Raw genomic sequence first — 16,241 nt, 5'->3', positions numbered from 1 at the left:
CCCCCCCCCCCCCCCCTTAAACAGATAACTGGTCACAATGACTTGGACACTGAAACAGCTCATCATTAAAAGTTGGATGATTTTCTTTTTAAGTTGATGATTTGTTATTCATTAGTACTCTTTTCTCTGGTTTGTTTAGGTAAAGGAAAACATGCTAGTACTGTCTGAGAGTAATACAATTTTAAGAACTTTATCACAAATACTAAACCCATCTTCCTGTAAATTAAATTCATTAGTAAGTACCTGTTGAACAATACTTCTTCTAGTATTATTAACACATATAATTAACCTATCCTTTATGTGCAAAACCAAGACCCAATTTATCTCATCTACCAGTTTTACATTGGTATATTTGTTGACTTTAACTGGGTAACTCCTGTTTATATCCTGTGTTACTGAATAGGAAACCAGACCCTGAAGTTTTAAAAATGACTGTTTTGGGACAAAGCTAAATCCATTTTTACATTTTTATTTAAGATACGTTCTGCTTAGCTGCCAGAGAAAATATACTATAGCCTTCAAAGGATTTATTTGTCTTGATAATTTTCCATTTTCCTCCTGTTGTCTCCACTGTGGCTAACCTGTGGTACACATGGCAGAAGTGTCATGGGTAGCCTCTGCGTGCCATGTGGCAGACTGAAGACAGTATAAGCAGTACAGTAGCACATAGAGCAGGGAGCAGAAAGCAGAGCATTAAATCAGACAGATGAAGGGCATTGAAGAGGCACTCAGAGAGAGTGCAGAGCTAGGTTGTGGCACACCTACCAAAATAGTTGGCCCCACTGCCATATTGGATCACTGAAAAATACTACAGCATTGCAACAAAATGGTCAAAACCATCATAATGCTCATTATTGTATGCTGGAATGTCTTGGAGCATGACTGCAAAACACCAAAGAATTTGTTTTAAAGGTTGTGTTTATTTGTTATATTTTTTCTGACATTTCTCTGAAAGAAGTGCAGTCATAATCACTAGAAAAAATGTTTTAAAGTTCCTTCAAAATTATTTGTTTGAAAACAATGAGAACTGAAATTGAACACTCTTGTTGTTAGCAACGGATTTTCTCTTTTTGTACTTGTTGCTTCCTTCATGCTGTGTTTCTTAAGAGGAAGAATATGGTTATGAGAAAGAATAAAGGGTCTATAACTGTCAAAACTTTTCTTTAAAAATAAATTAAGCATTTTGATTTGAAGGTAAGTGTTAGCAACATTTTTTGTTGAAAATAAGTAGCTGCTCAGTCAAGATTGTTCCAGATTTTAAAGATGAAAATCAAAAGAGAATACCTCCTTTTGAGTCCAAAATTTTCACTACAGCTTTTGTCCTGGTGCCAAGAATTGCATTCACAGGGGAGTTCAGAACTACTTCAAAGACTTCATCATCTTCCTCTAATCCGTCATAGGTAATTACTATATTCCACTTCTTGGTTGACATTCCTACCAGAAATAAACATTTTAATTACCTTTTAATTGCTATTTCAATCAATCTGGGTGTCAAAGAAATATATTAATTAACATGTCTATGGCTATAATGGAATAGGTTGTGTATACTATTGTGCTCCTACCAACTGACTGGACTCCTGCTGTTCTCCCAAATAACATTAAGATACCAAATTTGCTCCTGGACAATAATGATATGGTTCAAGTGCATGTAGAGTAACAAAAATCTGCCTTAGACTTGGGGAATGATGAATACAATACACAAATGCAGGGCTTCAGTTGCAATATTAAGGAGAAATGGAAAGTATCCTTTTTATCCTAGAATCTTAATTTTAGGGTTACAATTATTTAAAATATTTGTATAACCAATTGAAGAATACCTTGGCTTTAAATACTACACTTTAGAAACCAAACTTGGTTCTTGACTCATTTGCTGATTTCAATTGAGTTACTTCAGCTTTATACCTTTGGAAATGAAAACAGATTCTTACACCAATACAAAGAGATATTCTGGTTCTTTGTTGAAATAGCAATGAATAAGTGTGTTAAATGATTGTGTGTTTATACATAAAGAAAACACACACATGCACGTAAACACAACAGTGTTTTAAAAGTGTATTGATGTGAGAGTATTATTTTCTATTAGCTAATTCTGTCCAGGAAAGTTGTATTCCAGTTAGTCAGAATCAGATATCAGAATAGGCTTTATTGTCATAGAAATAACTTGGGTCAAATGTATTTTTGCTTACAGAATTGCACCACAAAGTTGAGATGAATGTTTGGTGGGAAAACAATAAGTATTGCATGCAATATTTATTTTATTACACATGCATTGGACTCCAATTTGTTTTAGTCTCTATTTCTGAGTTACCTTTAATTTGCATCTCTAGTCTGATGCTCTAGGCCCTATGCAGTGCACATAGATATCCTTTTGAATTCAGGGGGTTTGGATTGTGTCTGTTGGCACTGTTAACCTTCACTTTCAATTTATTAATTGTATGTGCTTCTTAATATGGTCTCTGGTTGTACATGGAATTTATTTTAAAAAGCATCAAATTAGTTAATCAACCTTAAGCAAATATACCTCTATCCACAAATAGGGAGCTAGCTCAAAAATCTATCTCCCCTCAAACAAAAGCTTCAGAAAACAACTGCCTTCATGCTCTGGAGATCAACAGATATGGGGCTTTTGCTGAGTAAACACAGGCAAAGGACTTTCAAAGTATTTGGTAAGAGGTGGGGGATATACACCAACACAGAAAGCGTGTGGTAGTGGACTGTTCCAGCCAAAAAAGTACAGAGTGCTTGTTGCAAAAGTCATGTGGGATATGCTGTTTTGGTATCTCTCATACACAGCCTCCACCTATGAACCAACCAGAATCTGAAGCAGCCTCCTTCTCTGGCAATAACCCCAGTGGTAGCAAAAAAGTGATGTAGCTGTGATGTCCATTGTAAGTGGCAGATTTCAGTAACAACAAAAAAGAAGCTTTGCCTTAGAGTGAATCAGTGTATACATCTTCGCACCAAGTTCAGAGCATCTGCTTGGATCAATGCTGGAAATGTTCTGCCTTCAGCTTCCAGACCTTTCAATCTAAGTACTAAGTGTATCAAACAATTTTAGGGACATGGGGAGAGAGGTGGATTTATGATGAAGAAGGAACCAGCCATCTAAGGTATTTTTACACCAACATTAATACCCTGGTACCACAGCTTTTCATTTAAAATAAAAAGACTAGCATAAAGGTATTGGTTCTGCACTGTTACCCGTAGAGTAGATTGTGTTCTTTTTCCTGCCAAAAGTCTGTCACAGAAGGGTGCTTTAATTTAATTTTTTATTTGCTCCCACTCTGTTGCTATTCCATCTGTATTCCTGTCTCTCAACACTCAATGCTCTCAGCAAACCGCTGGGGAGAAGCACCAGCTTCAGAGATGTTATTTCAATTCAGGTGTTCTAGGAAGAACTAATTTCTCCACCAGTGTGTTTATTGCTTGATAACCATCATCCCTCCCAGATCTGTTTCTAAAACACAATAACCAAAAGTTATACTTGGGACATTGTGCTTCATCTTTATGCCAAAGCCATCTCAGTAAGAGACAATGACATTTAATTTTATTAGACGTTTAACTGAACTAAATGCCACAGATTTTCCTATGTGATAGCCTGGCAAATCCTCAATAAATATATGTTCAAAGGCTGCAGTCCTACAGACTCTCTGTAGCCAAGAAAATGGTCAGCATTGCCTTTCTGTACAACAAAAGCTGACATCCTATCTGGGGCACCCTCTCATACAAATTCCACAAGGTTGGGTTGAAATTTGTTTATTACCTCAACCTTATCTTTTCTTTTTCAAATGCGGATAAGTGCTTAGGCTATTTCCCCATAAAACAGGCACCATTTGTTTGAGGCTGGCACAGATGATATTTCTTATTTCCTCTATAGTCATGGTGATGTTTTGTAATTGAAATCTTACTCCTGGCACGCTGTGCAGCATCTCAGTTGGCATTTCACGCAACAGCCAAACCACATTTTTTCAATTCAAGTCTTAGGTTGAGGCTCTGAAATGTGCTGAAAATCAGATATGCATGTGCAAAGGAGATAATGATGACAGTAAGTGTGTTCTCACACCTCAGTATCTACTTGCACATACAAAATACATCGGCATGGCAAACAAGGAAACTTTGTCCCTGGTTGGTCTATACACACCCATGTATACAGACAAGCATGGACTTGGAGTTTGATTTTAATGAAGACTGCAGTACGGAAAAATAAAAGTCAGATCTCCTTTATTCCAGAACTCTGGATTTTTACTGATTCTTTATTCAGGAATCCCCCTCAAACAACACCTTATTCATATTTATATGAACTTGCTATTGTTTATTAGAGACCCTGACCAAAATCAGGGCTCCACTGTGTTACATGCTGTTCAAGATGCAATTTCTGACCCAAGCAGCTCACAGTCTCATGTTCCAACCCTGTCAATTCTTACACTCACGCTTAATTTTAAGCATGCAAATATTTTAATTAAACTCAGTAACCAAACTGGATGTGGCAGGAAAAAAGAAAGATTACTGCACTTCACAGATGTGGAACTGAGGCAGAGAGATTAAAAGTAAGATTCTCTGCTATATCTCTTAGAAGCAGACCACTTAACTTACAACCCAGTGTAAGGTCAGGTGAAATAACTCTAAGCTACATCCTTCTAATCTTGTGCTGCTCCAGCTCCCTCTCCAAACTCCAGTATAACTGAAACTGGGGACTGTTCATTATAGCCACCTCCCAGGGCTGCTCTATGGCTCTAGCACTGCCTAGAATGTACACACTAGAGTTTATCTTGTGGGATAGAGTGTCTTCTCCAAGTATCTTCTGCAGTCTGTGTCAGAAGAATCCTCCTGTGAGGATTTAGGAGACTTCTTTACATCGCTCTGGCCATTTTACCTTGCATAAATGAGCCAGGACAAGGGCAAATGACAGAGATTTGGGTGGCACAGGAAATTTGTAGAAGAGGCAGGACAGAACCTAGGTAAGGAAGTACGAGTTGGATGAATAGACAGTAAGGTGGATAGAAAAGTGGCTGAATCATTGGGCTCAGAGGGTAGTAATTAATGGCTAGATTTCTAGTTCGCAGCTGGTAACAACTGGAGTGCCCCAGGAGTCAGTCCTGGGGCTGTTTTAGTTCAATATCTTCATCAGTGACCTGGAAAATGGCATAGAGTGCACCCTCAGCAAGTTTTCAGATGACACCAAGCTGCAGAGAGTAGTAGATATCCTGGAATAGTTCTAGGACTCAGAGACCTTGACAAATTGGAGGATTGGACCAGAAGAAATCACATGAGATCCAATAAGGAGAAGTACAAAGTCCTGCACTTAGGACAGAATGATCCCATGCACCAGTACAGGCTGGGGACTGATTAGCTAAACAGCAGTTCTGCAGAGAAGGCCCTGGGGGTTACAGTGGACAGTAAGCTGAATATGAGCCAACAATGTGCCCTTGTTGTGAAGAAAGCTAATGGCATACTGGGCTGCATTAGTAGAAGTGCTGCCAGCAGATTGAGGGAAGTGATTATTCCCCTCTATTTAGCACTGGTGAGGACACATCTGGAGTAGTGTGTCAAGTTTTGGGTCCCCCACTACAGAAAAGATGTGGACAAATTACAGAGAGTCCAGCGGATGGTAAGAAAAATGGTTAGGGGGCCAGGGCACATGATTTCTGAAGAGAGGGAACTGAGCTTATTTAGTTTGGAGAAGGGAAGACTGAGGGGAGATTTAATAGCAGCCTTCAAATACCTGTTTCCAAAGGGGATGGAGCCAGGCTGTTCTCCATGGTGGCAGATAACAGAACAAGGAGCAATGATCTGAAGTTGCAGCAAGGGAAGTTTAGGTTAGATATTAAGAAAAACGCTCTCACTAGATGGGTGGTAAAACACTGGAACAGGTTATCCACAGAGGTTGTAGACTCTCCATCTTTGGAGGTTTTTAAGACCTGGCTAGACAAAGCCTTGGCTGGGATGATTTAGTTGGGGATGTTCTTGCCTTGAGCAGGGGGTTGGACTAGATGACCTCCTGCAGTCCCTTCCAACCCTAATTTTCTATGATTCTATTACCTTGATTCCCATTCCACTTCCCATCTCACTCTCCACATTTACATCACTGTGTCAGTTAATTTATTATTAAATTAAACCTGACATGCCAAAGCATACCTGGATCAAACTGAATGAGCTTAGAAGGAGGTATAGTAAAATCCTTGCCAAGTACAGCAGACGCTTCATTGACCTAAGAAGAAATTAAGCAATAAATACTATACAATTTGAATGAATGAAATTTAATAATAATAAATATATAATTTTAATGAAAAAGCATCATTTTCTAAATTTTCTAATATGTGCTGCAATGTACTGGGAATATTCATCACCTATCCATAAAGTCTCCAAAGTACATGCAGTATTTTATGATAATCTGTGAGACCACAGTGAAAACACAACTAGGAATAAAATAAATTTTGCTAGTTTAAACAGTAAAAAGTTCAATTCCAAACTCAGCTGTGGTTTAAAAATTATAATGTAAAAGCTCTTTATATTATCAGAAAACAGACTGTGTAAAGCCAACTTCCACCCTGCATTCTTCCTGCTGAGCTTCATTTATCTGATCCACAAGTGCTGTATTGTCAATGCCAGCCAAAATGTAGACCTTGGACTGAAGGCAATTTAGAGATAAGTGGAAGAAAAACAGTCTAATACACATGAGTATGGAACCCATCTCAACCAACAGAAGTCAATGGCAGAACTCCCACTGACTTGTTTAAAGGTAGAATAAGAGATGTTTTCACTTAGGGTCACATTGCTGACACTGAATTATGTTAGGGTGGCAATAGCAAATATTGCTGGTAATAAACAAATTTCTACTTAATGGGAAATTCTGATATTTTGCAAAAGTTTTGTTCTGAGAAGAAAAGCTAAATTTCTTTTTTTTTAAATTGCTGTAGAAGGAAACTTCCCTGAAGGTTTTGTTTTGAAAGAAAATTGAATATTTTCATTCTCATTTTCCTAACATGAAAGAGCCATGTGTTCTGACTCCTGAGGACTCCCCAAATTTACACCTTCCCCCCTACCTCATTCTCAAGGATGCCAATTGCAGCTGACGAGTTTTCTTCAGTCAGGGGCTACACAGGAGCCTAAAATCCTAAGAAGTCTGGCTGCACCCAGAGCTCTAATGCCAGATCTGGGTAGATGCCAAATCCCTGGACTACCTAGTTCCTTAGCAGTTCTCACAGCATGGCTATCTTTGAAATCCTGGGCTCTTCAACTCTGGGGAAACTTCCATAGAAGGACTGTCCTACAGCTATGAACCCTAGAAGCCCAGGCAGGAAATCAGGAAACCTGCCTGGGTTCCAGGGGAAGCGAAGGTATTTCTACAAATACCTTTTTGATGAAGCCAAGATATTTCTACAAATCATTTTGATGAATCAGTATGTTCCACTGAAACTCTGTTTTGTCAGGGAATTCCTCACCAGTTCTACTAGCAAGACGTTTATCCTGACAGATGTGGTTGGAAGTATATGGCAGTCTGCTGACATAGCTTAGTTTATCTACCACTCCAAGCAATGTGTTCATGTAATTTTAGGAAAGAAAGTAACTACTTCAGACCATTATTCAGTTTCTGCCCAAATTTCTCACCCAAACCTACCTTCACTGTGACAAAGGCAGAGTCTGCGGAATGCCCTGACCTGGTGATTTTCAAAGACAAGATTCCCACATTCTCACACACTTCATATGCAGCCTGTTGCATTTCAATTCGAGACCACTTCAGTTCCAGACTGTAAAAAAAATTATAAAGATAACAACTCCAGGAGAAAACCAGTCTCTCCTACCTGAAGTTTTGATAAAGGTGCCATAACCTTGACAGTTGATTCAATGAATACACATACTTAGTCTCTGTTTTCAAATGAGTGCATTTGTTGACTTTGCTAATTGTAGATAAAAAAGCAGTTAAATAAATTAAGACTTCCATTTGAGGCTTTGCATATGCCCTGATACAAACATGGACATATTCTTGGGGGGTGTTGGTTGTAACTATGTTGGTCTAAGGACATAGGCAGACAAGGTTATTTGTTGGCATTTGATTTGGTGTTCTTAATATCCATTTGACTAAAGCTTCACCTTGCTTCAGTTTTACTGATTCTAAACAAGGGCACAGTTCTTTCCACCCCTGCAGTTTCAGTCTTACCTAAGGGCTGGACTACATGGAAAAACTAGCCAACATATCTATAGAAACATAACTATTTTGCTAAAGGCAATGATATTTGTGGGCAATAGGGAAATACTGTATATTTTATTGAACCAACTGCAGAGTTGGGATATACTTAAACAAGCTTTTGAATGCAGTGCATTCTTTTTCAGGCTATTTTGGAATACTAGCCTTATGCAGATGCTCTCTTCTAAAGTAAGAGTGACTTAATCCTAGGATGATGACTCCATTTTGGAAGAAGTGTACTATGCCAGAAGAAAATCACTTTTATTTCAGATTAATGCCATAAAGGAAGAGTTATTCCAGAATAACTAAATTAAACAGGAATATCTATGGTATTGTTGTTATTCTGCTACAGTTGTGTTGGGAAATATCTCCTATGTAGACAAACTCTAAGTTACTTGCTAAACTTGACAGGGTGAATAATTTGAACTGTTACATGTATTGTAGGGTCTCATGCATAATTATAGAGCACATGAAAATAAATAGTCGCCCTTAGCCTATCTACATTCAGGGAAATGCTCAAAATCTGATTTTGTAGTAATTCAGCAGCAGTCAAATGTTTGTGTTTTCATTTAAATTAGCTGCTTTTTAAATCAACTCATTTGATTATACAGCAATTATTGGGTTACACATTCAAATAAATCTATTGCCACCTTTTTAAATGCAATATTCAATTTAGAGTTTTTTTATCAAAAGCAGGCAACTTTTTGTTCTGGTCAAATTCCATAGCAAATGGCTAGTGTGCATCCTACCTTTCTCAAATTCATCCTCTACTTTCACCATAACAAGCCATTACTCTTCAGTTTCCTTCCTTAAAATATGTTATATATTAGTGTTGACTTGCAACAAGTCCTGGGGTTCAACAAAGGGGTGCCTGCATTTCAGTGTTCGGTAGGTGATCTAATGCAAATTCATGTTTGAGAATGTATAGTGCTGTAACAAAGTGCTTAGCTTAAGTTAGCTGTATTTATATGAAGTTGAATGCACTCACTTATTGACATAGCCTGGTACTGCAGTAACTTTAACTTATCTATCAATTGTTAATCTATGGTGAAACTTCATACAGATGCTTCTAACAATTCAAAGTGTGTCTCGTTTATCCTTTTTTCCTTCTAGGAGGTCTGGCTTGTAGACACAAACTTATATAGGATAACTCTGGACATCTTTCTCAATCATTCAAAAGTCAAATACTGTATTTAGAAATAAAACATAAACTTTCCCAGTAAAACAGAGTTTTGCTCACTACCTCCTTCTTTGCTTATTGTTATCAGATAGCATTTCATTTTCTTCTGGGGAACAGTTAAACCAATTTTGCAGGGTCTCACCAATCTGTTGCAACATTTGTTGCATTTAACACAGGCTAAGAGGGTGCCCCTAATTATAATATTGGAATCATATGACTGGAGTGAATAGGCTCCGTTTTTTCTCCCTTCAGTATATGACCCATATAAGATTTTATTGCTCAACACTTCCCTTTTTGCTGTGATCTCATGCTCTGGAAAGGCTACTCAAGCTCTGTCAGAACAGGCCTAGAGTGACCTCCAGCTGCAAGAGGATGTAATGTGAAGCTCACAGTCCTGTCACTAAGGCAGTATTTACACTGTTTAGAGCTGGTAAGTTCGATAAACTCCTTTATATACTTAAATCGTGTGTGTGTGTGTGTAAGCACATATTCATATATGTAAGCACATATCCTGCTCATATACTACAGCACATGACTTGAAACTGTCTCTTTGCAGTTCTTAAGGGAAGACAAGACTCCACATTCTTTAACTGTCACTCAACATAAATACCTCTGTACTATTTTATTCTTAGTTTATTGAAAAAGCCCTGCAATCTGAACCTGTAAAACTAAGCACGTCCTCTTTCACTCACATCTTCAATGACTGAGTTCACCTAAAACAAAAAGTAGTCCCTCAGATTTTAAAGGTGCAGTGCGTAAGGTGTTACAGTGTTTAGAATGAAAGACTGAAGTTACATTTGGGGGGTGCCAGAGTTCCCAGTGGGATCTGTGACTTGAAACTCCAAGCTGTCTGAATTCACTGCCCAAGTTGGATTGATGACATAAAGTACGATTTTGCTATTTAAATCTTTTTGGCTGAATTCCTCCTGGATGCACCTGCCTGAGAAAGGAAGAAAATATTCCAGTGATTCAAAATCCATTCATACAAGAGCTAGCAAGAGACACACTAATTTATATAGATTATTTTAGAATCTTCTGTTTGTTAACTCTTAGAGTGCAAATAAGGGTTCATTGATCTTCCAGAAACCTACCTTAAAGCAAAAATGTCTTATATTCCAGTGCAGCCCATACTTGTTAACAAAATTCATATTGAGAGATTAAAGCAACAGTACCTGTTGTTGTATTTTCCAGGTAGCCATAGCGAGGACCTTGTAAAATCTTAAAAATGATTTGGTCATCTTCTATATTGGGATGAGATGCTTTCAGGGACCTGGCAGTAATATAAATCCCAAAATTGCCATTCTTCAGGAGCTCCACATTACAAGAACAATGGAGATGAACAATTTTTGGTGCAGTTCTGTCCAAATGGTCCACCTGAATCAAATAACAAATGTTCCCCTTTTTTTCCAACTGAATCAGATATTACGCTGCATCTACTTTTTTACTGAAAGCACTACAGCATATAGAGTGTATAGAGTGTAAAGCTTAGTCTGACTGATAATCTGCTGAAGATGAAATGTAACCTCTAGTAAAGTAACCACTTCTCATGACAGGTCCCCAGGTCTAGGCAACTTGTTATACATAGAACAGACTCAGCAGCAGAGCACAGAACAAACTCTGCAAGGCAGAGCACCATACATAATGTCTGCCTTTGTAGCCATCTCCCTACCTCCTCCTCATCACATTTTCTTCTTTGCAAATGAAAAATACAACAAACAGCTCCCACCCTCCATTCTACATGATAGCCTGAAAGCTTAACCCCCAGGTCTGGTCAATACATCTTTCCCAGACTGTGCAGTCTCTCACAGCTCCATCCATAACTAACTGTAGCCTTGCCTTCCTTTCAGGTTCTGCTTCATCTGCATCCCATTATTTTCCCTGAAATGGCTTTCCCCATTTCCTACACAGCTTCCAGCTTATTCCTACACAGCTTATTGCAAAGAAGAGTGAAGAGTATCAGAAGTCTCCTAGTTAGACACTAGCATCTGTACTTTGACATTTATTGGGCTTTGATGAGCAACACAGCCTGGGTCAGTCTGGATGCTGAAATGTGCCAGATTATAAAGGAAATCAAAACAAAGGCACCTATACAGAGTCTTTGAAGGGGGAAGAGGGAGAAGGTGGCATACAGAAGGTCAAAGGAAAGATCACGATGTGGAACTGGAGCAAACTAAGATATAGACATCTTAACGGGATTCCGGAGGTCATAGGAAGGAAGGATGGAAATTCAGCTGGTCAGCAGACAGAGCCTAGTATCATGATTTGTAACTCAAGATTTCTTAACACAGTGTCTGCCAGGCAGCAAACATTTGCTTCTAATAGCTGGTGATTCTTATAAGCGGCAGCAAAGTGAAAGTGAGTAATGTAAAAAGTTTCATCAAAATGCTCTGTACAGTTTCAGCACTTCATTGTATTTTACTCATTGATTCTCACAGCTGTCTAGAAAAAAAGCTTTTATGCATAGATTGCAGTTTAAGAATTTGATTCTAATAAGCAGCTGATCCCATCACACAAGATGCTAAACAACCTGGCAGATGCTGTGGAATTCAAAACTATAAGGAGAGGTTCATTTCAAGGGCAGGGGAGATGTTTGAACAGATTCCTATTTTATAAAATCTGTAAAATATAACGTCCCCCCCAAGAATAGTTAGAGTCTATCAAGTCCAATATTTTCTCTCATGAAGGAGCCCATGACAAATGCTTTAAAAAGAGGCTTAGTACATATCTGCACCTTCATAGATTCATAGATTGTAAGGCCGGAAGGGACCTCACATTGGCAATCCATAGGGGTGCATGCAAGTGCATGTACACCCCCTGAGATTGGCCGTGCACCCCCTGGAAGTGCCAGCCGTGAAACTGGAAGTGCACTTCCAATTTTGCTGCTGGCTCAGCAATCGGCTAATGGGGGGACCCCCCCACCATCAGCAATCTGGTGCCCCCCCAGACTCGGGAGGCACCAGTCACCCATAGGACCTTGGAAGATCATTGGGTCCAGCCCCTGCAGCAAGCAGGAAAGATAACTGGGGGTCAAGTGACCCCATCAAGGTGACTGTCTAGTCTCCTCTTGAAGATTTCCAGGGTAGGCAATTGCACCACCTCTGGAGGGAGCATATTCCACCGTCTAGACACCCTGACTGTGAAGAAGTTTTTCCTAATGTTGAGCCTGAATCAATCTTCCAGGAGTTTGTGGCCATTACTCCTGGTTTTTCCCTCAGGTATCCTGCTGAACAGTTGCTCACCGAGCCCTTGATGTACTCCCATAGTGTAGTGGTAAAATACTACTAGGTCTCCTCTCAGCCTTCTTTTCCTCTACTGGCTGAAGAGTCCCAGATCCCTCAGCCTTTCTTCATATGGCTTGCACTTTAAGACTCTGATCATATGGGTGGCTCTTCTTTGGACTCTCTCAAGCTTGTCCATGTCCTTGTTAAAGTGTGGTGCCAAGAACCGGATGCAGTATTCCAGCTGTGATCTTACCAGTGCTGAGTAGAGCAGAAGAATCTCCTTCTTGGCTTTGTTGGAGATGCATTGATTGATGCATGCCAGAGTATTATTTGCTCTACCATCCTACTGCCGACTCATATAATGCAATATATCTTGAGGGAAAAATTGATGGGGAGGGAAGAAGGAATCATTTCCAAGCAAAGCTGCAGCTAACATTAGGCCCAGGGGATGGAAAATATATATATTAATATTTATTCTGGCACAGTAACAACAGTCATGTTTTTCTTCTATCTAGTCCCCTTTTGAACTGCACAAACTTACTTGCCTCAGTAATACCCTGTGCCAATGAGTCCCATGGATTCATTCTAGACAGAATAGAAAAGTCAAACCTCTTATTCTATTAACCTATCCCTACCAGTTATAAATTGCTGAGTCCCTCAAACAAAGCAGGAAATATGTACTAGTGCTATCCCTCTCAGAGCCAATAATATCCTATTAATTAACCACATTATGTTATTCATCTTTATGAAACAGGCCTGTTAGCCATACTTGCCTGAATGGTGAATGCCACCGGCTCTACTTGCACCCTCCCATTTATGATGAAGCCTTGATTAGTCCTATCTGTTGCCACATATGTAAATCTGTCAATCTGGGAATCCCCTCCTCCATGTTTATATGCTACATCCATGTTGTCCACATCTTGCTGGGTGAAATTGTGCTGCAGGAGTACAGCCCCTCGGTAATACAGTTGGCCATATTGAGGGAGCTGTGCCAAGAGGAAGGTAAGGTTCTTTGAGGAAGTGTCTGGGTCTGAAATCTGCAGGACATCAGGAGAAATGAGTGCCATAGCACCTTCCACTAATCTCAACCCTTTGTTCCTAGACACTGTAGGCAAAGCTTGGTCCATTGTCTCCAGAGTGATCGTGAACATCCCATGTTTAGTCCTCAGTCCATTGCTGATGCTGAATCTGGCAAAGAGAGGCAAGGCATCCTTCAGCATGTGCTCTTGATTCACCATGTACTGAAATGAAATGATAATACACACCTTTACTAAAGGATATGCTTTGAGGGGGCTCTGAAACGCACATAAAAACTGGATCTCTGATGGCGTTCTGCCTCTCATTTGACTCAGACTGAAGTATGTAATTTAGAAAAACAGAAGCAGATTGCAGGGTAGAGGGCAAGCTTAACCCTTCTCACACCAAAGGAGTGCTTGTGGAGAAAATATATATCTACCCTCACAAACATAAAGGATATGATTTATATAAAGCATAGTAGTGATCCAGCTATCTTGCTAGGGTTTAGACTGATGAAATCAAAAGTGGGATTCTTTTGCTGGTCTCATTGTAAAGTACGTATTTGTTCGCTTACCAAAAGTTTTAACTTTAGGAGCAGTTATGATACGTGGACAATGAAAATAACTGCATCTGCTTGTAGATTGGGTTTGATTTGCTTAGTGATGTTAGCCCCTCACTTCCATAAGCACCAAATTCACCAAAAACTGATAAAAAACCAAGACAGTAAAAGGAATGTAGCATTATATTCCCATCTCACTGGAAATGCTCCTGGTAACTCTGAACACAAGTCCCATTTGTACATGTAAATTCTATCATGTTCAGATGCAAATAGGACTCCAATATCTCAGTGTCACATATTTGTGTTTCCTTACAGAGGCTCAAATTAAAATTTCACTTAGATATTTAAAATCTACAGTAAGGACCTGGCAGAATAGGATAGGTCCTAGACTTTATTTTTAAACCATGGTGTGCACATTTAAATTTCTCAGTGGATCATATTTGCTGCATTTATTTTCTTCACGTAACTTTGTAGTCACAGCAGCACATATATTTCTGTCTCAAGTAGAAACACTTTCTGACATTTACTGTAGAGTTAAGCTTTATAATTTTTGCTTTTATTTTGCATGGGAAAGAGAGAGCCCCAAATAGAGAGCTTGGTAACAAACTGAAAGGTCATCTGTCAGTTAGGAAATGGTAAAGAAATTAGCTTGTGATATTTCGCTTACTTTAAAGTAAGTGGTGATTGAGCATAGGGGAAAAACAATTTTGTAGACTATCAAATTAATCCTAGTTGTTAGCAGAATGCTTATTTCCTTCTATTTTTCTTAAAAATCTAAAATTGAAAATTGCACTGAAAGATATTTCAGGGGTTTGAGAGGCTGAAAAGTCCACTGCAAGATTCTGATTGAGTTATACGTCACATCATCATAAGGTGCCGCTGAACTATATCTGTTGGTTTTTCCCCTCTGAATATGATATATAATGTTGATGATGATATATAATGTTCTTCCTTGCTGCTCTCCATTTATTTATTTTGTCACGATGGTGAAAATGCACACAGCTGCCTTCCTAGGTATAAAGGTTCACTTCGTAAAGAGATTTTTTTTGCATTGATATGTTTCCCTTGCCCCAGGGTCTTCCTCTTTCTCCTCCATGCTTAGCTTTGTGTGCATGCATTATTCCACTTATTATATTCATGAATTTAAACTCATATGGAAAAGTGCACCTGATACAACATATATAACTACAGGTACATGCACACTTAAGTGTCTTTCCACTCATCACTTGGCTGCCATTTTACTTATGCCAAGTGAAGACTGCTAGAAAGTCTGCTTCCTTGTCTCACCTTCATCTACTGATTGAGAGGCTTTGCCATTGAAGCCAGAAAAGTGCTACAAGAACTGAAATGTCAGAACTAGGATTGATGTTGTTCACCTTGAATATGTGACCTTAAGTAGGTCATGGAAATGGCTTGCTGTATTGCACAGGCTGTCCAGCTAAAACCCTTCACTACCTACAGTGATGCCCAATAATTAAGGGCTGACCAACTTGAAAGCAGGCACTATGCCATCAGGCAGATGGGAATGAGCGTAAGCAGGCCAGAGACTATATAGGAGTTAGAAATATGTTTACTGAAGGCAGTATTCCCAGTTGGGAACATAGAGGCAGCTGTCTGTACTGACCTAAAGCTGTTGTGCCAATGGTAAAAGGGATGTACTATGACTCATCTAGCAAGATTGGATATACAACTGGCATGATGATGATAAATAAGTACAAAAAAACATGTTCACACAAGACCTTATTTTAGCTTTTTAAAGACAGGAAATGTGAAGGCCAGGGTGCAGATTAGATCCTTCCACTGACACATCCCCTTCCTTGGCTTAACCTAGGAGGCCTCTTGGGTAATGTATCAAACCTACATATAATAAACCTGTTTGGAAGAATAGTTCAGGTCATGAATATGAAAGTTTGGTTCAGAACCTTCTATAGGACACTGGACATGAATGAAGCTCTTAGATTTATTAATAAGGTTGAAAATTCCAATGCAAATAGTGCACGTAACTTGATCTTCCAGGTTAATGAAGCTAGCTGTGTTCAAGAAGTAGCTTTTTTACTTTTCTTGGGGGGGGGGGGGTTT

The 16,241-nt window shown here is 39.1% G+C and overlaps 1 protein-coding gene across 4 annotated transcripts in view; it reads right to left on the bottom strand.

The window, feature by feature from the left end:
* Window positions 1-16,241, bottom strand: part of FREM1 (FRAS1 related extracellular matrix 1) — a 163,917-nt gene that overhangs the window by 17,951 nt on the left and 129,725 nt on the right. For 2 of the 4 annotated variants that reach the window (XM_019517566.1, XM_019517564.1), the window contains exons 25-30: window positions 13,360-13,774; window positions 10,538-10,739; window positions 10,161-10,305; window positions 7,619-7,748; window positions 6,136-6,208; window positions 1,285-1,434 (exon numbers count right to left, since the gene is read on the bottom strand). In XM_019517566.1, the coding sequence (XP_019373111.1) occupies window positions 1,285-1,434; window positions 6,136-6,208; window positions 7,619-7,748; window positions 10,161-10,305; window positions 10,538-10,739; window positions 13,360-13,774 (1,115 nt within the window). Of the gene's footprint in view, window positions 1-1,284; window positions 1,435-6,135; window positions 6,209-7,618; window positions 7,749-10,160; window positions 10,306-10,537; window positions 10,740-13,359; window positions 13,828-16,241 lie in introns of all 4 variants that reach the window. The other 2 variants (XM_019517567.1, XM_019517568.1) reach the window with 1 other exon arrangement.

This window comes from Gavialis gangeticus, unplaced genomic scaffold (assembly GCF_001723915.1).
Source record: "Gavialis gangeticus isolate Ggan-Ray unplaced genomic scaffold, GavGan_comp1, whole genome shotgun sequence".
Taxonomy (NCBI): domain Eukaryota; kingdom Metazoa; phylum Chordata; order Crocodylia; family Gavialidae; genus Gavialis; species Gavialis gangeticus.
The sequence above is the reverse complement of the archived record's forward strand: the minus strand, read 5'-3'. Positions and strand labels throughout refer to the sequence as shown.